At 47.8% G+C, this 21,724-nt stretch overlaps 1 protein-coding gene across 3 annotated transcripts in view; it reads left to right on the plus strand.

Annotated features, from left to right (window-relative positions):
• The window catches only part of FCHSD1 (FCH and double SH3 domains 1), a 288,678-nt gene that overhangs the window by 174,258 nt on the left and 92,696 nt on the right, over positions 1 to 21,724 (plus strand). For all 3 annotated transcript variants that reach the window (XM_085617778.1, XM_085617779.1, XM_085617780.1), the window contains 2 exons: positions 6,541 to 6,645; positions 17,142 to 17,303. In XM_085617778.1, coding sequence (XP_085473904.1) covers positions 6,541 to 6,645; positions 17,142 to 17,303 — 267 coding nt within the window. The remainder of the gene's footprint in view (positions 1 to 6,540; positions 6,646 to 17,141; positions 17,304 to 21,724) is intronic.

A 21,724-nucleotide genomic window follows, 5' to 3' on the forward strand; every position in this document is an offset into this window, starting at 1 on the left:
CTTGTAATGAGGGCCTGAGTAGCATATGTCTGACTATATACAAGTCCAGACGCCCTGCCCTTGGCTAGTACCTTTAAGCTCTTCGCCAGCCGTGAGGGGAACGGCTCAGTGGCGACGACAGCGGACCCTGTTTTCTTGGCGCTTTCCAGGTCAAACATCGCCGTGAGGGGAACGGCCTACATTTCCCAGCATTCTTGGCGGCCGCGCACGCCAGTGACGTCACGCGGCCGCGCCGGACCTCTTCAAAGCCTGCCAGCGGCCCCCGCAGCGCGGGACGCCCTGCCCTTGGCTAGTACCTTTAAGCTCTTCGCCAGCCGTGAGGGGAACGGCTCAGTGGCGACGACAGCGGACCCTGTTTTCTTGGCGCTTTGAAGGTCAAACATCGCCGTGAGGGGAACGGCCTACGTTTCCCAGCATTCTTGGCGGCCGCGCACGCCAGTGACGTCACGCGGCCGCGCCGGACCTCTTCAAAGCCTGCCAGGGGCCCCCGCAGCGCGGTACGCCCTGCCCTTGGCTAGTACCTTTAAGCTCTTCGCCAGCCGTGAGGGGAACGGCTCAGTGGCGACGACAGCGGACCCTGTTTTCTTGGCGCTTTCCAGGTCAAACATCGCCGTGAGGGGAACGGCCTACATTTCCCAGCATTCTTGGCGGCCGCGCACGCCAGTGACGTCACGCGGCCGCGCAGGACCTCTTCAAAGCCTGCCAGGGGCCCCGCAGCGCGGGACGCGCGCGGGCGTAGCCCGGGCCAAGGGCGGGCCCGTCCTTGCCCGTCCCCGACCGGACCACACTGGGCTGGGCCACTCCCCTAACATCGGTACATGGGTCCTGGCCACGCTGTGCTTGTGGATACGGACGCTGTGGCCCGAGGCAGGTCTCCAAAGGACTTTTGCTGCTGTGTGACGCCTGAGAGCGCCCTGTAGGCGCCCAAAGCATTCATCAGCCTCCTGTAGTGGACTCGCTCAAACCCGCCAAAAGTTCGGGTAAGACTGGTTTGGACTCTCTTCCTTGAACTTTGCCCCGTAAGTATCCATTTTTACAACTGTTGCCTTTTGTATCGCTATCTTCTAACTGGTGAACTGTTTTCCCTCTTTTCAGTTATATTTGTGCCAGCTTATATAAGTGAAGTAGCACAATGATGACGAGGGGCAGCAAAAGCAAACCAACACATGGCTTAACACATGTGTCAGGCCCAATTGACCAATATATCACCAGGGCGAACGAGGCAATTAACCAAGGCATATCACTCTTAGAACGTAGGGTGTCTCAAGACCTGGCCTTGGCGAGACGTTCTTCTATAGGCACTCTAGCACTATCTAAGTCACCCTTAAACCCAAGGGAGTCCAGGCCGTTAATTATAGTCCAGGCCGAGACGCATGGAGTGCCAAACATTGTCGCTCTTTCGGCATCTTTACCCTCCTCAGATATACAATCTAGCGAGACCCTCGAGAGGACGCCAGCCCTCTTTAGGAGCCCAAGGCAGGTGTCCCCCACTACTGACGTATTAAGGGGCAAGAGGGAAGGTGCTATCCCCAAAACCAAGAAGGCTAGGGAGGCGAAAAAATGCAAACGTATACTTACTAAAAAAGCCCCCACCAGTCGGCCACAAAGCAAAAGTACTCTCGCACAGGGAGGGTCTAGGGATAACCCTGCCTCTTCCTTGAATCCAATCTGCTAGTTTGGGGGAGGGATGCAAGACCTGTGAGGCTAACAATCTTCTTTTGTCTAGAATAGATGAACTTATTAAATCCTATATTCATCCCATAGAACTATCGCTTCTAAACATCGAAAAATTATTAGCATCTAGGAATATATCTCTCTTGACTGTCTCTCCCAAAGAAGGGATGGGTATGGAGCTGATTACACCTGGGGAGCCTAATAACGTAGCTATGAGGACGGAGCCAATACCACCCAAAAATTGGAACAAAAAACCTAAGCCACCCGCAGATGACTACAAGAAGGTTGTGGAGCTTGCTAAATCCCAATCCCCAGTTGTAAACTTGAATCGCATACTACCTAAATCTCCTGGGGCAATGAATAACATCGATAATGATAGGGATGTGAATGACCAGCGTATACACTTACCACCCGAAGCTGGCCCATACGTTGTAATTATGACAGGTGTCCCAGGCTTAAGGCCCAATATAAAGGAGCCTTTGGGGTCCCTAAAAAACAAGGTGCAGCATTGGCTCACTATTAATAGACCGCTCCCACCCTTTTGTGCCAGTAAGATTCTAATGGTACGCAGGGTATCCTGGTTAGGTAGCGAAAAGAAACGGACCCGGGGGGATTGTGTTATTGTAAATTTTGACAACCCACACACGGCGGACTATATTTGCCGCCGTGGTACACGGGTCAAGCATGATGGAATAGAGACGAGAAGGCTTTCCTTCTTCTACTCCTCCCCTAACTATTGTCCTGTTCCAGGAAGGGGTGGGCCCCAAGATGCCAACTGGGTCGGTAGAAGGGTGCGTGATGGTTGGCAGGACTATGGGAGTATGGTAGCACCTTTTACTGTAGACTGGAGCGATATACCTCTGACCAACAGATTTAGTTGCCTAGACACAGTAGACTGACCATTACCATGCACAAGACAAGATACGGAGGTTGCTGACTATATTTTTTCTAACCAGCCTCAACCTCCGGATAGCCCTCCTAAAATTGCCAATGACACTAACCCTATTCCTTCCACTCAGAAGCCTGCCGTCCATGAATTCCTGCAGATTCCATTTCCATGTCTATGTCCGACTCCTACTTCAGTTGTATCCCTACCTCCTAATGATTGCGTTAGTTCTCCTAAAATTTACTGTTACTATTCTTTGGACACGGTAAAGATCCTAAGCTGGAACCTAGCGGGCCTCCAAAGGAAACTGTGCTCATCCGAGTGGAATGCCCTAGTGGAGGATCATATGATCTGCCTATTTCAGGAGACATGGTCTCTAGAACCGATTTACCGGGTTGGATATGTCACGTATTTTGCCCCAGCCAATCTCCCCAGAAATGGCAAAGGTCGGCCATCTGGAGGCTTGCTCATATGGGTAAATATCGCCCTGAATTGTCGAATAGACCGGAAAAAATTAATTCCCCTGATATCTTAGGAATTTCTTTAAGAGGTCCCCATATGGGTCCTACCCTCGATCTGTTTAATGTTTACGCTAGAGGTACCAAACTTGGCTCAATGTCCTCGACAGTGTCTTCCCTCGAATGGGAACTTAGGAATAACTCAGCTGTAGCCCAAGTCCTGGTTGCGGGAGACTTTAACTGTACTTATGAGCCTCTCACAACGGTCGATATTTCTGACCCAGGTGAGGATGATGTTAGATGGGGTATTCCTACCCTAACCATCCCCCGATTAAAAAATGGTCACGAACAGCGATCCAGCTGAATGCTCTAACGTTAGAGTTTGGCTTAAGAGCTGCCAATGGCCGCACAAACTCTGACCCTATGGGTGCGGTCACATTTAATAGAGATAACCGCACCTCAAGGATTGACTATATTATGCTTGATTTTTTTCTTTGGGGCTTGGTTCAGGATATGATAGTTTTGCCTACTATCGAAAGCGATCATAACTCGCTTTCCTTGTCCCTTAAGAATCCCTGGCCGAATGAAGTGATTAAACCATCTTCCAGGTCAACAGACACTATCTCTGTCTCCTCCTGCGGGAGACGTTTGAAGTGGAAGATGGTCGCAGGGGATGAAATCAAGCTCAATACTATTAACACAATCCTTATGGTTTCCCAAATCGAACTGGACAATATTGACTTAACCCCTCCCCTCATAGGAAGGACTACATCCATCTTCGAGGGAACTCTTGAGACCATCGGAAATGTTTTCCTTAAAAAAAAGTGTGGGAATAAAAAAAAAATGGTAGCTCGAAATCCTAGGGGCAAGCAGGAGTGGTTCACACCTGCCTGCAGATATGCTAAAACCATTCTGATTCGGGCCATTAAAAGCAAAATCCAAGTAGCGATCCAGGGAGCCAGGAAAAATTATAAGGAAATCCTGGCAAATGCTAGAAAAGAGTGGGACATAGAGTATTGGTGTACCCTAAAAGAGGCTAGCTCTGGAAAGGACCCTAGACGCTTCTGGGAAATAATCAGAACCAGAAGCAGACCGGATAATGAGCTCATAACATGCAACATCACTAGCCAGGCGTGGGTCACTCACTTCTCCAAATTATATTCTAACCAAGCCAGTGATATTGCTTTAACTCCCTCTAATAAAGAACAAGCCTGGTTGCCGGATTGTACCAATTCTGTTGTCCCACTTATGAGAGTCGATCATCCCGCTGGCAACCCATGTTTAATTGTACCTCCTATTGCCTGCGGGTCATAGTTGGTAGATTGCATATTTGACTTCTTTGGTAGAAAAAACGAAATCGGCACCATTAGGCCTCAAAAAGCCGCTGGTCCTGATTGCATTCCTGGGGACTTGTTGCGCTCCGACATTTTGAAATGGGGAAAATTGATCCATACTCTCCTTAATGCCATTAGCAGGGGTGCACCCATTCCCGCATCATGGAAAGGCGCGGAGGTTGTGCCTATCTTTAAGAAAGGGGTTAGGGACGATCCGTCCAATTATAGACCCATAAGTTTGCTCGATGTAACCCAAAAGGTGGTTGGCAAGGTCCTGTTGGTCAGACTACTCCAATGGATCGACGAAAACAGCATCCTTTCCGACCTCCAGGCGGGTTTTAGAGTAGGTACTGGCACAATCGAACAAGCCTTTAGGTTGCTGCTTGTATACTGGAAGGTGGTGGTCCTGGCCAAGGGCAGTCTTTATCTCGCATTTATCGACCTGAAGACTGCCTTTGACCTAGTACCGAGAGCGACTCTTTGGAGAGTACTCACTGATTTGGGGGTACCGCATTATTTATTATCCCTAATCGTAAGGATGCATGAAAACACCTATGCGCAGATTAGATGGGGCAGGGAGGGAGAAAAAACTGATAGAATTCCGGTGGAGAGAGGGGTCCGCCAGGGCTGTGTGTTGGCTCCCACCCTGTTCTCTCTTTATGTTAATGGTGTGGTTGAGTTCCTGCTGAAAGATCCTTCAGACGAACCATCCCTGGCGGGGGAACGTATTCCCACCCTCCTCTTCGCGGATGATACACTCTTACTCTCCAAATCCCCAATGGGCCTCCAAAAATTATTAAATAACTTTCAGTCTTTTTGTGCAGAAAGGGGCCTAGTAATTAATACGGACAAGACGAAATTCCTCGTGATGAACCCCCCCAAGAAACCTGTGCGTCCTCCGAGGTTGAATGCTGTACCCCTAGAGAGGGTGGATGTGTTCGATTATCTTGGTATTCGCCTTACACACAATATGCTCTGGGCCCCCCATTTATGCAAAATGTTGCTAGCACATAAAAGGGTGACAGGGGCACTCCTAAAGGAGCAGCGCTCCTGTGCAATTAGACCCATAACCCCTGTTATGGAAATTTATACAGCAAGGGGAGTCAGCGCTGCTCTCTATGGGGCAGAGCTATGGGGCTCATGTAACTCTAGTGAGTTGGCAAGATCTGAGAGAAAGTTTTGTAGGGCTATTATGTCACTACCTCAGAGTACTCCCACGACCCCATTGTTGCTTGATTTGGGTTGCCGTCCAATTGATGAGTTGGCGAAATTTCGCCCTTTACTGTTATGGGCTCGGTTGTGGCGTGTCCCGGAATTAGCCAAATACGCCAAAGGCCTCTCTGAAGTCATGTCACTTCCCGGGTGGTATAAGATTAAATGGTTGAAAGATATGAAAACCCTCCTTTGCAATCTAGGTCTAAGCTCTGCATGGGAAAGCAGGTCTTCCCCACCGAAAGCTACACTTAAAATTTTATATTGGAACTGGATTGCATCCCAACAGAACTCTAACTGTATATTGGGCAGACTCACGGAGGATTTTCTGAGTTTTAAAGACCTGCCCTTCCGGGAATTATATTTAGATATTATAGAGAGACCATTTGATAGGACCCTTTATTTTAAATTTAGGACCGGGACTCTCCCACTCCATGCTTTCACATCTGGATGGAACCTTCCTGCACAGACGACAGAATTTTGCCCCTTCTGTATATCTAGAAGCGAGACTGTAGCACACTTTCTATTTGAATGCCAAGTGTATGCACTCCCAAGAAGTAGATGGCTTAAACACTTATGCCGCTCATTAGGTACTAGGCAGCACGTTGAGGCGCTACGCATTCTAAGGTCTGACTCCCGGCCATTGTACGCTTGTGCCCTTTCTAAATTTTTATCTTGGGCATGGCGCATTAGAACTAATAGGCTTAAAATAATTGTTTAATACGTTTTTAAAAAAACGTATTTATGATATTTTTCATTTTTATTGTAAAAAATAATTTTAAAGCTAAAATGAATTATTATTTTTATTGTAATGCTTTTATGATATCTTTTTATCGAAATAAAGCCTTTGATTGATTGATACAAGTCCAGACGCTCAGTAGTAGCAAAATGTACATAAGGTGGGGGTTGTGAAGTCATGGAGAATGGTTGAGTTGAAACTGTTTAGCAAAATGTGCTCCTTCCTGTTTCTTTATAGATTCTGCAGAGGCTGGAAGCCAGAAGGCTGCAGGCTCCTGAAGAAGAGATTTCCAGCATGGAGCAGAGAATGGAAGAAGTACGAGAAAGTATTCGGAAGGCTGAGGTAGGTTTTTTTTTTTTATTTATTTCCCCTACCTCCTTACTTCTTCTGTCTACCTCTTCACTTTGATGTCATGGAAAAGTCATAAGTAGATGGGTCTCCAACCAGTGCCACGTTGCTGGGTGTTCTGCTTATGTTGTCTTTTCTTTCAATGTAGATATTTCTGCCTAAAGGGTGGGCTCTGCTTGATTGCAGACCCGCTCCACTCTGATCATTAGCTTGATAAACAAGTTGGGGCAAATCTACTGTGCATAGATAATCATAGGCTGTCTCAGGATGGTGGCTAAATGAACATGTATCATGGTTGTCATTAGTGTCGGCTGAATGACCAAATGCTACATTGATAGTGTAAGTAAACAACCTGCCCAACTTGGAAAATGGAGCACACAATTTGTAAAAATAATCTGCCCATTTGTGACCTAGAAACGTCTCTTTTTTTATTCTGATACTGCTTCTAGCCAAGATTTATCCTAGATTCCACAAGTTCCTTCTTTCCTTCTGACTCTGTTACAGAGCTGCTCTCTTGAGGCTCCGTAAGGCAGCCCTCTGGAAATATAGATATTGTTGCAAACAGCAGCTATTCAATTACAGATGAAGGTTTCATGTAGTACTCCGCATTCAGTGGTTTATCTTGGAAGTCAAAGACAAAGTCCAAGGACAAGTTGTGCATAAGGACAAAATTTGGAAGCATGATTCATCACTGACTCGCCCTTCCCACGACGGGGAGAAGCCATGCAGTGGACGCTCCAAGGCATCAACCCTGACACGATTTTAAACTCCAAGCCGAATCCACTGCTGGTCTTGGCATGCCCCTAGTTCTCTGGGCCATCATCCACCCGCAGCAGATAGAGGTCTACAGGGGGGACATGCTGCAACTGTCCAGAATTGTTCCCACTCCATCTGGAGTGCCTTCTGAACCTATGGAGCCCTAACCTTGAGGAGCTCACATCCTTAGCCATTGACACCAGTACTAAAGAAGGCTAGAAGCCTTGTTTGGGCCTGAATCTGATACCATTCAGGGGCTTCAACATGTGTCACTTGACAAAGATGACACTGAGGAGGTGGATAACTTATTCCCCCCCCCCCCTCAATATACAGATGCTGACCTTTATCTAGATTTGCAGAATGCCCGCGGACTTGACACTTGCTCTGAGACAAACCTGGACTCAGACTACAGAAGATGGACAGGGTGCAGCCAAATAAAGTTTGAGAGCAGGACTGGACACTACGCAGTGTGTTGTCTGTGCCATGGGAAACAGATTGGTGATCTGGTAACATGCATAGATGTGTGCCACAGAATTATTTGAGGATGTGCAGGCATCTCTGATGGCCATGCCATTCGATGGCTTCAGACTTATCTGTGAAAAGACTGATTCCACATTGAAATGCATGAAAGATAGCTGGGTTAGGGCATGTTATCTGGGTCTGACCTCTACAGCTCCCCATTTCCACTAGCAGTACTGCTTGGTTTCACCGATCACCAGAGACAGCCTTCGCCACCTGTGCAATAGCCCGCTCAGCCATTTTGTGGCTCAAGGGAGCCTGGTGAAGCATGCCGCCAAGAACAACAATCATCCTTGCCACAACTATGGCTAAGCTGCTTTGATTTCTCAAACTGTATTCAAACTCAAGTAGTAGACGGTTCAGGGTTAATTTTTTCTTACCTGGCAGTCGTGTCATAACATCAGATCGATGTATGTTGCAGATTGTTTTAGAAAGGCCATGTCCTACCCTTCACATCCGGCAGTTTTCACTCATATTTCAACAGATTATGCCACCATCCTTCTGCAGGAGGTTCAATCACTTTTGTCCATAGGGGCCATAAAGAGAGTCCCAGAAATGGTGAAAGGTGAGGGATGTTACTCCTGCTATTTATTTGTCCCCAAAGGAGATGGAGGGCTCAGACCAATTGTAGATCTTCGCCTCTGAACCCCTTATCGAGGAAGGAGAAATTCAAGATGTTAACTTTGGCCTGGGTCCTTTATTTTATTTTATTTTTTTTAAATATCTTTATTGACAGTTTGTTATTTTTCCATTTTTCATTAATCAACATTTTCAGTTGCGGAGAAGTGAATAGGTACACATTCTGATACAGCAGCATGGGCAACCAGTATGACAATCTGTACAGGGCTTACATCAGATATTGCCGGAAGGGAGTACAACAGGTACACCCAACGATTGATCAAGCATTCAGGTCCAAAAATGCCCACAATTTACCATGCAATGGTGGTATTAAGGAATACATGACAGATCACCTCTTGTGACACAGTCCATCAGGTTCAGCCTGGCTACATGGGATGCCAACGCCGACGCAGCACCCACCACCTCACACATGAGGAGAGTTTAAATGTCAATAATTAGCATAGTGGACTGAACCCCAGTGATGGGCAATACAGGTGGATGCTGGCAGTGAGTTGTACTAATCTCGCCATGAAGCTATATGCACATACCTGATCGAGTGCCAATAAAGAATCCAAAACACAAACTAATTAAATTAAAATAAAAACGGCAACCTCAACAGAAGGGGAAAGAAACAAAGAATAAGACAACTGTAACGCAAAAGTAGCCTTCCAATCCTCAGCCCCCGGGTATCCCGGTAAGTTATTGCTGACTTCCAATTATCCACCCCTGCTCCACCCCAACAAGAACCACAGGGTACAATGAACCCAAAATGCACCAGTCAGGACCCTCAGCCACACGGCACATTCTACAGGCCAACAAAGGAAAAACAGGTAATAATCGCCAGGGACACTATCCTTGCATTACACACAAGTGTTATCTATATGTCAAGCTGCTGGCGCACAAAGCTTAAGGGTTCGCACTGGCGAAGGGCGCATGCGGGGGCCGACCATCTGCGCTACTGTGTTGTGTGAAGCTATGCAGCAACGTATCCCAAGGCTGGGCTGCTGGAAACTTGCGGAGACCTGCAGTCTCTTCTCTGTGTAATGCTACACTCTCTGCTCGTGCCCAGTTAAGAAATGACTTCTCCCAACTAATTGCGACAGGGGCTTCTCCTCTTTTCCAGTTCTTGGTGATCAGGCGCTTCGCAGTGATATAGCCTAAGTCTCGGAAGCGGGAGGCTATCCTATTCTGCCTATTCCGCTTGTAGAGGCCCAATATACACACCTCCCATGTATGCTGATCCGGCACGCCGGTGCACTGCTCTAGGAGAGCCGTGACCCTCCGCCAATACAGTGCCAGCACCGTGCAGGACCAGAGCACATGCAACAGATCCGCACCACCGAGTCCACATCGCGAACAGGCAGCTGTATTATCTCCAAAATATTTGGCTATGTTGTCTGGGGAGAGGTAGGCGCGGTGCAGTACAAACGTCTGGATCAATTTAAAGCGAGAGTTTCGTGGCACGTTGACAGGCCCCGCTAAAACCACATCCCATTCTCCATCTGACCATGGGCGCCCCCTGTCTGCCTCCCACTTCGCGCGGAGCCTCGCCAGCGGCAGGGTAGTGTGTAGCAAAAGTGCGGATACCAGCCAATTGGCCTGGGTCCTTTATGCCCTGGATGCGGGGTATTGAATGGTGTCCTTGGACTTGCAGGATGATTTATTTCATGTGGCCAATCTGCAGTCCCACAGGGGTTGCCTTCAGTTCATGTTGGGGTGGGGCATTTCCAATTTGCCATTCTACCCTTCAGCCTCACCTCTTCACTTCAGGTGTTTAGGATGGTGAAGGTGATGGTCGCGGCCAACCTTTGTAGATCAGGGATGCATGTATTCTCATCAGTGGTGACTGGTGACATTCAAAAGTGGTGAGGCGTAAAATTATTGCCGTACTGCCCTTTGGCGAGCAAGCATAGCGAGCTAGCCCAAACAACTTAAGGGGGAATCGGTGGTGTAAGCAGTGCTTCAATTGTGCTAGTGGTTGGGGATTGTTTCGGGCTAAAAGCTATATATTTTTTTCAATCTGCAGATTATGCCGCTGATGCTGGATTACGGTGCAAATGTGTCAAATCCATAATTATGAAGAGAAAGTTGCACCCACAAAACCATATAATTCCAATGGTTCTGCCCGCCACTGATGCATACAAGTGAAAGGCTTGAACCATCAACTCATTCTTTAAAGGGTGCATAAAGTTGTTCTGGAAATACATGTGAATTCTCTCTATGCTGACTCACCTTTCTATTAATCTAGATTCCACAGTGGGGTGAAAGGAGGTGTGAGCAGGCCCTTGCATTCTTTCCTCCCAAGATGTGGCCGAGTGTGGTACAGATAAATGTCCTTTCTGAACTCTGTACCAGCCACCACAACAAGCAGGGCCGGACTGGCCGTGGCGGGCACCGGGCAATCCCCCGGTGCGCTGCACGGGTGGGGGCCGGTTTTGGGATCCTGGGGGCCGTTTTTGTTACAGGGCCGTTTTTGCAGCATAGCTGCAAAATCGGCCCTGTAACAAAATCGCCCGAAAACCGGCCCTGGCAAAGAGGTCGGCGGCACCCCGAAGGCCGGGGGTGCCGGACGAGCACTTTGCCAGGGCCGGTTTTGGTTCCCAGTCCGGCCCTGACAACAAGCACACAATCGCTGGTCCCATCAGAGAAGCTTTTATAAATCTCAAACACCAAATTACAGACCAAAGAGCAAATGTTGCCCAGATTCGAAATGCCTCAGAGCCAGAGGCTGGAAAGCAAATGTTAGCCACAGAAAATAAAATGATGGAATTAATGTAGGGTCATACACTAAGCGATTTAAAAAATCTTGTTTCACACAGACGGGAAAGAAACTTTAATTTTCTCAGAATGCAATCATTAATTTGGGGAAATGGAAGCTAATTACTGAGCTGAAAAGACAACAGCAGATCTGGGCAGCTCGGGAGCAGCTTGCTCTCTGCGAAATTTAACTAGCAGCTTCCCAAAAATGTCTCTCGACAGAAAACTGCAAATGACACCGGAGCTCATTGGATTATTGTGCGTGTTACTGATGTTGGGTGAAGCCTGCAGGTTACAAGGGTGAGCCTCAGGCCGACTCGTCTTTTGGCGCCTTGGTAGTGTGTAAGAACAGTGCCACAAAGTTAGGCTGTGCTACTAACAGCACTCTGACAATCTGATTATATTGATTAGGAGAGCTCACTGTGTAACATGTAACTTTGATATTATTATTGGTTGATTGCTCGTCGTTCACCATAGAATCCACATGGCCTTCACCTCTATCTAACACACTCACAGCTCTGTCTGCTCCGGGCATTCTGAATTTAAATAAAAGTTGATTTCACTCACCGCCATGACGAGCTCGAAGGCTCGAAGAAATGGTTGTACACCTGCACCGGGGACTAGAACTTTTGGGGAGTAGGGTGTAAATGGGGTCGTCGCGGAAGGGGTATGGGGGAGAGGTTCGTTAAAAAAATTTAATTAAAAAAATAAAATACATAAAACTTACCGTCCCGCTTCTGAATGGGTCCCGGCTCCCGCCGTCCTTCGTTTTTTCACTGCCTGCAGCTCTCGTCATCAGCAAAGGCAGCCTGAGCCTCCCTCCCCTTCAGGCTCCACCAATCACAAGTGGTGAGGCGCATTGGATCGCGCCCAACCTGGGCCATTTTCTCTATGTAGGCTGTTTGGTCCGCCCTGGGCCGACCAAACAGTCAGTATGCACAACAGTGGGCAAGCCACTCTCCCCTGCCCTGGAGCATGACCGCCCACCCCCAACCAGGCACTTCTGCTTTCTCGCCATGCGAGAAGGCAGAAACATAAAATGGTAGTTATTACCATTATGTTTCTGTCTTCTCACACGGCAAGAAAGCAGGGGGGGGCGACGCCCCCACGCCCCAATGGGGGAGCCGCCACTGGTTCTCATTTCTCATACCTCAACAGTTAGCTGCTAAAGGCAATCTTACCACAGTTAGTTGTGAATCGCCTCCAAACAACAGCCACCATTCTTTCATTTCTGTGGTTCTCATTCAGTGATCCAAAGCCCCATCTGGTACCTGTACATAGGATTCCGCTAACGTGATGTCTTCAGCCCTGTAAAGTGCCTCAAGGTCCTCCCCTTCATGATGAAGGGGCACATCACAGGTAGATTTGGGCTGGGCACTTCAGTTTTAAGCCCTGAAGTGTCCATGGCCAAGTGTTTATCAGCGTCGCTCATCATAGAGTGGAGTGGGGTCAGCAGTCTCACTGACCCCAAACACTTTGCGGCGAGTAAGGGACTGCCACCTTCTCTCATTGGCTAACTCGGGGACTGCTGCTTTTTCTCATTGGCTGACCTTTCGTGAGCCAATCAGAGGTGGCAGCAGTTCTAACCCTCCAGGAACATTGGAGGCTTCCCTCTTGCCACCCGAGATCACCGATGCATCCCGGTAAGTTTGCTTTTTTTTGTAATGTTTAGTTCGTGCACTTGAGTATGCATGTATGTATGTGTATTAATGCATGCATGCAGCCTCAGCCGGCTCAGGTAAGCGCTGTGGGGCGGGGCAGGGTGCGGCATGGGGGAAGCCGACAGACAGATTTGATATAATTAAATGAATAAATAATATTTATCCTGTCGTCTGTCGGCTTCCCCCCTGCTGCTCCCTGCTCCACTGCACTTACCTGAGCCGGCCGCCGTTGCATGCATTCTGTGAATGGGTATGTGCTTGTGATTGGAAGGTGTATGTGTATGTGTGCGTGCTTGTGAATGTATGGGTATGAGTGCTGCCCTGTACAGTCGGGGTCCCAGCTATTTGCAGAAGAGGTTCTCTTTTTATTTACCGTCAAGACAATTGCGTTCCGCCTCCAAATTGTTGGTTCAGATTCCCCGTTTTATCCGTCAAAGGTTGGGCAGCTGCTCCCTTGTTCGGAAGGCGGCTCTTGGTTGGAACGCATTACCTTTGGCTTTACGTAGTATTCAAGACGCTCGGATGTTCAAGAAAAAGCTGAAAACTTTCCTGTTTTAATCTCTAGAATTACGATCTATTTCAGGTTTCGCGCCGGAACACTCTCTGGAGTAGCTGTGCGCGCTATAAATACATATAACAATAACAATTGCAGTGGGGCGCAAGTCTCCTATACACCTCCTCTTGGCTATCCCTCCTGCCCAGAGTGCTAAAGAAGACCAGGAATAACCAGTCTCAGATCATGTTGATGGCCACAAATTGTGCCAGGAGAGTGTGGTACCCCAATCTGTTGAGCTTGAGTATTTGCTCATTGATCCCTCTTACTCTTCAGGAAGAACTCCTGTCTCAGCAACAGGGCAAGGTCCAACATCCACATTTCCACATTTTGCATCTCCCCAAGTGAATATTAAATTATGACATCTAAGCAGTTTTGATTTACCTGATGAAGTACTATGTTATTCTTGTGTCTAGATACCCATCTACTAAATCTGTTTATTCTGGTCATTGGATAAAATCCTATGGCTTGATGCGGAGAAATTCAAATTTACACTCTGCAGGCCAAGTTGTCTGAAGATTTCTTGTTTGCGCTATCTCTGACCCACCTTGTTTTTGGAGGGGATGCTGTTTAAGGTTATTTGGAGGACATTTTAGACTTTCAACATTTGCCTGACCAACATTTGTTACTTCTGTTGTGATACGTTTTCTAAAAGGCCTTGCATACTTATTCCTGCTAAAATCTTTTATTATGCTCTAATGGGGCCTTAACTTGGTGTTTATGTTACTAATGTGCTTTTGAGGTCATGCACAGCTGTATTATGCAACTGCCAACTATCAAAACAATGTTCCTCATCGCAGTTACTTCTGTGCGCCACGACATTGAGCTGAAGGCACTGTCCGTACAATCCCCGTATACCACTTTCTTTCCTAACAAATTGGTGTTGCAGTTCCATACTTCTTTTGTGCCGAAATTCATATCATACTTCCACGTGTGTCAATAAGTTTCCCTCCCTGCCTTTTTCTTTCCACCACATCCCTCTAAGGCGGAGGAGAGGCTTCTCTAGCTGGACTCAAAAGAAGGTTTTCAGCTTTTACACTGAGGGGATGAAAGAGTACTGAGTCAATGACCAGCTTTTCGTGGGCTTTGCCGGTGCTAAGAATGGGAGTGTTGTGCAGATAATAACTTTGTCCAGGTGGATCTTCTCTGTATAAAACATGCTATGCCCTGGTGAAGAAGAAACCCCCACGGGACGTGCGTGCTAATGCCGTAAAAGAAAGAGCTATCACAATGGTATTGGTGAGTGTTGCTATTTGGATGTCCATGCAAATGTTCACCAGACACTTCTGCCTCAACCGTCAAATCCACAGAGAGGGCTATTTTGTTCCCTCAATTCTGCAGGACGTCTTTTGCTGTGAGTCCACTCCTCAGACCATCCACCTTTGGGAGGTACTGTTTGGTACCTATTCTAAATATGTAGAATCTATGGGTGGAAATATCCATCAGACAAACATGTTACTTATCTTACACTCTTTCTGGTGGATACCCTGCTTAACCGCAGATTTCACACTGCCCTCCCTCCTCCATGTTCTGTGGCATGGATTCCTATGGTTTTAATATTGTGCCAAGTGAGATTTGGCACAGTATCCGCTTCAATTGGTAATGGATTATCCACATCTGCGGGCAAGGTAGAGTTCAGAATATATTGACGTCTGCTCTTGGGGGATGTGCTTATATGCGGCTCCCTCCTGGAGATGATGCCAGACTGCCACTGAGTCAGATGGAGTCACCTGTCGGTATGGGTAGCAATTAATATGGATATTAAAGGGGTGAGGAAGCTGCAGTTTGAGTATCCACAAGAAGGATTTTTTTTCATGACTCGTACATGCGTATATGTCATGATGCATGTGTGCATAAATATTATCGCGCATTTTTTTAACAGCATCAACACAGAAGCATTTTTTTCTTTTGCTGATGGACAACAGCATTGCAAAAAACATTGCCAATATGTCTGAGACTGATTGGCTTTGCTAATGCTTGTTGCATTTGCTTTGGTACTGTGACAGATTTGCAGTAGCTGTCCATGAAAGGGACAGGGGTGCATTGATAGAAAAAGGTCCACTGAATGGAAACTGAGGGGACCATGCAGTGGGCCATGGCACCATTGTCTGCTCCCTGATGCTGGCAGCTTCCGCTTAAGAAATGGTAAATGACTGTCTTTGGCAAGAGTTACCACAAACCTTTGAGATGCTTATTTGCGAGTGACAACGAAAATGCCATCTCATTTTTCTTGTGACTTTCCAGGACTCTCAATGAGCAAATTGTGACTCACAATAAAAATTGCGAGCCCCACTTCACTGTAGTACATTGTGTTTTGGGATTTTATGTTAACAGAGCATGCCACTTTGAGCAGTGTAAACTTTGCAGTCCTAAAATCCTTCTAATTCATTTGGCCATGGATCTTTTAAAATGTTATTCCATTTTTTAAGGATGACTTTTAATTTTGACTGACTTTTAATTTTTTTTTTTACTCTTTTCTTCTATGATTCCATAAGGCTCCTATTAAATAATTTTAAGATTAAAATAAGACCTATGCGATGGAGTTTATTAATATATTCATTATCAAGTGTATCTCGCTTGAAACCTACTTGTGTATTGACGTTTATATCTGTAATAATAAATAATTTGTAAGAAACTACGCATGGAGCCCAGAAAAGAAGCCACGTTAGTTTCCCATCTCTTGCCATTTCGCCTGATTTTGCAATGATTGGTAGACCTAGCTGAAGGTGATGGGACAAATGCTCGTAAATAGTCTAACCACTGGCAATCCCTTGGTGTAGCACTCCGAACCATTGTTTTCCACCCACTGTACCACTCTGGATTGAAGTCTTGATTTAGGATTCTGCAGATGGAGGAAGGACAGACAGGATGACAGAGAACTTTGCTGCTTTACTCAGCCTGCCAAATGTAGAGATGTGTGCTAGCCCCGTGATCATCTTAATACACTGGCTGGAATCGCCATCCTGGCAGTTTCTGTCAGTGTAGGAAAAGTCTGACAGACCGCTAAGCCAAAATTTCCAAAGTTTTTTTATTTTCAAAAACAAACTTCCAGAGCAGGAGTTTGCTTTTGAAAAATAAAAAAAGAGCAGCAGTTTGTTTTTGAAAAAAATAAAATTAAATGATTGCCTCCCACAGCATAGTAGAAAATGTCAATGGTGAAATTAGTTTTTATCAAAGTTTGAGTGAGTTGTGGTGATAACCACTGTGTTTATGGTGACCCGAGAGCACCAGGACTCTGGTTTCTTGCTTATAACATAGGATGTGGATCCCAAGTAACCAAAGCTGGTCAGTATTCAATTCTTACAAAGCACAGTTGGGTTTTTCCAGTGCCTGCCATAAACTAGTGCACACAGAGATTAAGCTATTACCCAAGATTTATTCAGTTTGTTCACATTGGGAGAATAAGATAGGAAAACCCATCTCTTGGTTAAACAACTGGTGACTTAACTCTTAGACTCTTTGGAGAGATTCTTATTAAGGTGACTGTATTTGCATTTTACTGGATTAGTGAAGCAACATTTCTGTTCTCCGTAGGGGGAGATGAGGATAGCTTTTGAGTATTGTTAAACCTTTTCTGGTTTGCTGCTCCCCTAGATATGACTTGCACTTGTTTTCTCCTTCTGCAGATCAGTAAGGTGAAGGCCGACGCTCGAGTAGCGCTGCTGCGCCAGGCACGCGTGGACGTTGACATCTGGCTGGCTGGGGCAATGGTGCAAGCTAATGAGGAGCTGGAGCAGGAGAGGCGGATGAGCGAGGCGCGAATGTCCAACGGAGATGGGTCGCCCATGGTAAGAACCTATATTTGTTTTTTTCTTCAACAGTTCCTACTATTGTAGGACGGGACACAGTAGAAATGGGATAGGGGGAAGGCTGAAGCATGTCAGTAGATGGTGATGGGAGAGCCTAGAGACTAGATGACCCTGCTGGAAGGACTGTGCAATGCTGCAGACTTCCAATGGCAACAGTTAACTGGTGCGTTTGTAGTGTGTTTGGAACTGCTGGCAGTCTTGTTTTTATTTTTATGTATTAGCATAAAGATACTATTGATTGCAACTAGACAGGGGGATATGCGTGCTGTTTCACAGAAGAAGAGTTATGAAAACAGTCCAAATACTAATCAACCTTAAAGTGGCGACCGAGTAAAAACAGTTGTTTGCCCAATGCTACATCTCTGCCAATCACCAATAATAAGCATTCTAGAATGTCTGTTTGTGTTTTTGATAATATCAGCTAAGGGTTTGAGATATACTGTGACATTCTTCACCATGCGGCTCCTTTAAGAGAGGAAGGAGCTACCACCTGCGAGCTAAGGTACATAAAGGGCCGGACGGTTGGTATAAGCCCATGGGCAGGGTCCCTTGTAAGGAATTTACTGTTATTAAAAGTGCACTTTTTAATGCAGCTAGTGCACGTAACCTGTCTGCTGTGGTAAATGAGTATTTTAGTTTTCAGGTTAATCTTTTGGAAAATGTTCAGCAATCTCCTTTTTCCATGTTTTTTACCATTCTGTTGGCTCTTGGCAAGCTCAAGTATGCGTGTGATATCTACAGGTAGTGTTTGCAGGTAGCCACATATTCAGAATTGCCTGGTGGCCCCGGTGAGGCTTACGAAAAATGCAATGTAATTTGTGGTAACTTAAACAAATTTGATATTCATTTGGTGATTTAATGTTTCTAAATCTATATTTTATACAAAGATACACTGCTTAAAAATGAATGTGGCTCCCGCTAACACACAAACAGCTATGTGCAGCTGTGGTGGCCTCCTGTGAATGAGATGGACAGAGAGGTAAACACGTGTTACCGGGTCTTTTTGGGAAAGTCCAGATTTCGCCTAGGAAAGGTATCTCACACTAATTATGCAGGTAAGTGATATTCTGTGCTCACTTTGAGCAAGGCAGACTGTCGTGCCTCAAGCCCAGCATGGGGCCTCTTCCTGTGCTCTCAGATCTCATTGATGCCCTCGTGGGGCAAGGGAGCTCTTACCTCTTACCTTACTCAGAAAAGACGGAGGTCCTCATCCTCAGCTCCAACCCTTCAGCCTGGGTCGACACCTGGTGGCCAACGGCACTGGGAGCAGCCCCGACACCCACCGACCACGCACGCAACCTGGGAATCATCCTCGACTCAACGCTCTCAATGACAAAGCAGGTCAACGCCGTCTCCTCCTCCTGCTTCAACACCCTCCGCTTGCTCCACAAGATCTACAGATGGATCCCGACAGATACAAGAAAGAAAGTCACCCAGGCCCTCGTCAGCAGCAGACTCGACTACGGAAACTCCCTCTACGCGGGAGCCCCGACCAAGCGCATCAAACGACTACAACACATCCAAAACACCCCGGCAGGACTGATCCTCGACATACCACGTCACGGCCACATCACCCACAACCTGAGGGACCTGCACTGGCTCCCCGTCAGCAAGAGGATGTCCTTCAAGCTCCTCATCCACGCACACAAGGCACTCCACAAGACCGGCCCAGCCTACCCCAACAGACGGCTCTCCTCCTACATCCCCAACCGCCAGCTACGCTCCGCCGACCTCTCACTCGCCTCCGTCCCACGCATCCGAAGAACAACCACCGGCTGGAGATTCTTCTTCCACCTCGCCGCCAAGACATAGAACACCCTCCCACTGAGCCTACAACAGACCCAAGACCTGCTGACCTTCAGGTGGATGCTCAAGACCTGGCTGTTTGATCAGTAGCGCCCAGCGCCTTGAGACCCTCGCGGGTATTTAGTGTGCTTTACAAATGATTGATTGATTGATTGACCTAGGGGTTTAAGCCCTCATCTACTTAAACTACAGGAAACCACGAGGACGTTTACTGGCTTGTAGACAACTCTCACTACATTTTGCTGAGGTAACCTTTCGGTAAAAGTGAGGGTGCATTAGTTGAGACAGAAGGTAAGAATGGCTATCTTTAGGTCTAAAAACTGCACCTGTGGACGAGAGGACAGGGAAGCCTGCTCTCCTGTGCAAGAATCCCTCTGGAACTAAACCTGTTTACCAGGACTGACCTGCCAGCTCAGCATCTTCCTGTGCACTCGACCAGTAATGTAGACTTCCTGTGGGCGCTCCTTCTGCAAGAAAGACGGGTGATAGTAAGTGGGACCCTAGGAGAAACAATCTCGTGACTGCAGTGCAGCTCCCCAGTCGCCTGCAAGGCTTTGAAATATGCCTTCTTCCCTTTGCTTGGCTTTCACGAATTGATATTGGCACCTGGATATTTATGCCTGTTTTGTAGGAATTACAGTTTGTGAACTGCAGATTTTCTTGGGCTGAAATTGATAGAAGCTAACCATTACTAAACGTAGAAATAGAACAACGTTTATTGGAAGAAAAGGGTGATGTGCCACAACAAGATAAAGATGCTTGCTCCTGCACTACCCACCAACCTGGATTGTTCAACTTTTACAAACACCAGTATTCCGGGATGATGTTTAATGAGAGGGCCCCCTCCAACCCCCCCTGCAGAGGATTGATTAAAGTCTCAGTTCCGTCACTCGTCGAATTCAGTGCCAGAGCTTGGATTCAACCCGCGCATGGCTGCTTCTGGCTTCCAGTCCAGCCCTGCCAGCCTCCACCATCTCCAACAAGAACACAATTCTTAGCTCTCACTGGAGCACCTTGTTAGGGAGACTCATTACCTCCTCGTTAGTCTTCCTCGCCACATGACTAACAAAGTGAGCTTCAGCTCCACACCAGAACCCTCCAAAGCAAAAAAGTCAGCCTCCCATGCCTCCCATCCTTTCCCAATATGGCCGACCCATTACACCCATGACCCCTATAAGAGGCGGGCCGGCCCAACCCATCAGCCTGTTTTTTTTGTTCTGCGCACGTCTCTCCAGATGCATCAGGTAAGTGGTGCCTGCGGTAGCAGGTACATGGGTCTCAGGTTGGAGGTCCTGCTCTAGCGGACCCTAGGATCTTGGGCTCTTTTTCCCCCCGTTCCCCCGGTGTTCTGGCCGGTTGGGCCCTGCTCCAGCGGGCCATGGGTTTACAGGGGGGGTGGCCGGGGTACGGATTTGGATGGGGGCTGCCTCCGCTCGTTGGAGCTCTCTGTGCGGCCTGTCCTTTGGGGGTACTCCTAATGAGTCACTCTGGCCTAATGGTGGAGATCTTGGTCTCTTGCTCTGAAGGTTAGGTGTTCCATTCCTGGTCTTTTAATGTCACTGTTTGCTTGGTCTCAAGTGTGGGCAATGGTGTTTCCTTCAGTACAGTTGGGAAATATTTTAAGCTCTATGGCGCTGTGGCAGCTGTGCTTGTGTGTTCCGCCCGCCTGCCCCTCGAGGCGTTGTGGCTGGCGAGGGCGGTGCTTACGCCGGTGGTTGGATTTCTGCCGTCTCTCTGTTTTCATATGCACACTACCCATCGGAACAGGGGCGGTGTGGTGCAAGATGCATTCCCGCCCAGCCTAGGAATTGGCGCTTGCAGGCATCGATATGGGCTCTTGCCTTTTGCCTCTGTTGCAGTCCTGGCGGGCCTCGGTGGGCCACCTGCATCAGCATGGTTCCAGCCCCCGGGGCCGGGTGCGAGAGGGCTTCACGAGAAGTGATGTTTAATTGGCGCGCTGCCCTGCTCGTTCGCTTCTGTTGCCGGGGTGGGCGCGCTTCCTCCCGGGTTCCGCGGTGATTCCGGTCCCGTGGTCACTCACCCGTTCCTCGGTCCGGATGCAGGTTGCAGGTGTCCCTGGAGTGGCACCAGTCCTCTCACTTTCCTGCAGGTTGTTTTTGGGATTGTTGGTGGTTTGCGGTGTCTCTCCCTCACGCATGCGCGCTGGGTCCTTCTCGCGCTACGACACTGTCGACATGGTTTACGGCAGTGTGGGGGTGCTGGTTGGGTACATCGCCTGCATGTCCCGGTTCGGCCATTGGGTACACTGTACTCGGGGGGGGGGGGTTTCTTGGTATGGGCCTGGGGCCCGGTCTGGTGGCTCGATGGTCCCGTGCTTCCCCCGCAAGGGCCTGGGTCTGCCCCCATGGTCGCAGGTTCGGATCCCAGGGGTCCGCTCAGCCCTTCGTACTTCTGTGGTTGTTGGGTTGTGTGCCTTTGTGTTGGGTTACGATGGCCCTCTGTTGCTCTGCGCCTGGGGCCATCACGGTTTCCCTAATCTTTGCTGATGCACATGCTATGTTCCTGGTGGTTGGGGGTGCAGGCTCTTGCTCCTCCGGTTGTGTGTTCCTGACTAATGGCTGCTGTACCAAGCA

This window comes from Triturus cristatus, chromosome 7, assembly GCF_964204655.1.
Source record: "Triturus cristatus chromosome 7, aTriCri1.1, whole genome shotgun sequence".
Lineage (NCBI taxonomy): Eukaryota > Metazoa > Chordata > Amphibia > Caudata > Salamandridae > Triturus > Triturus cristatus.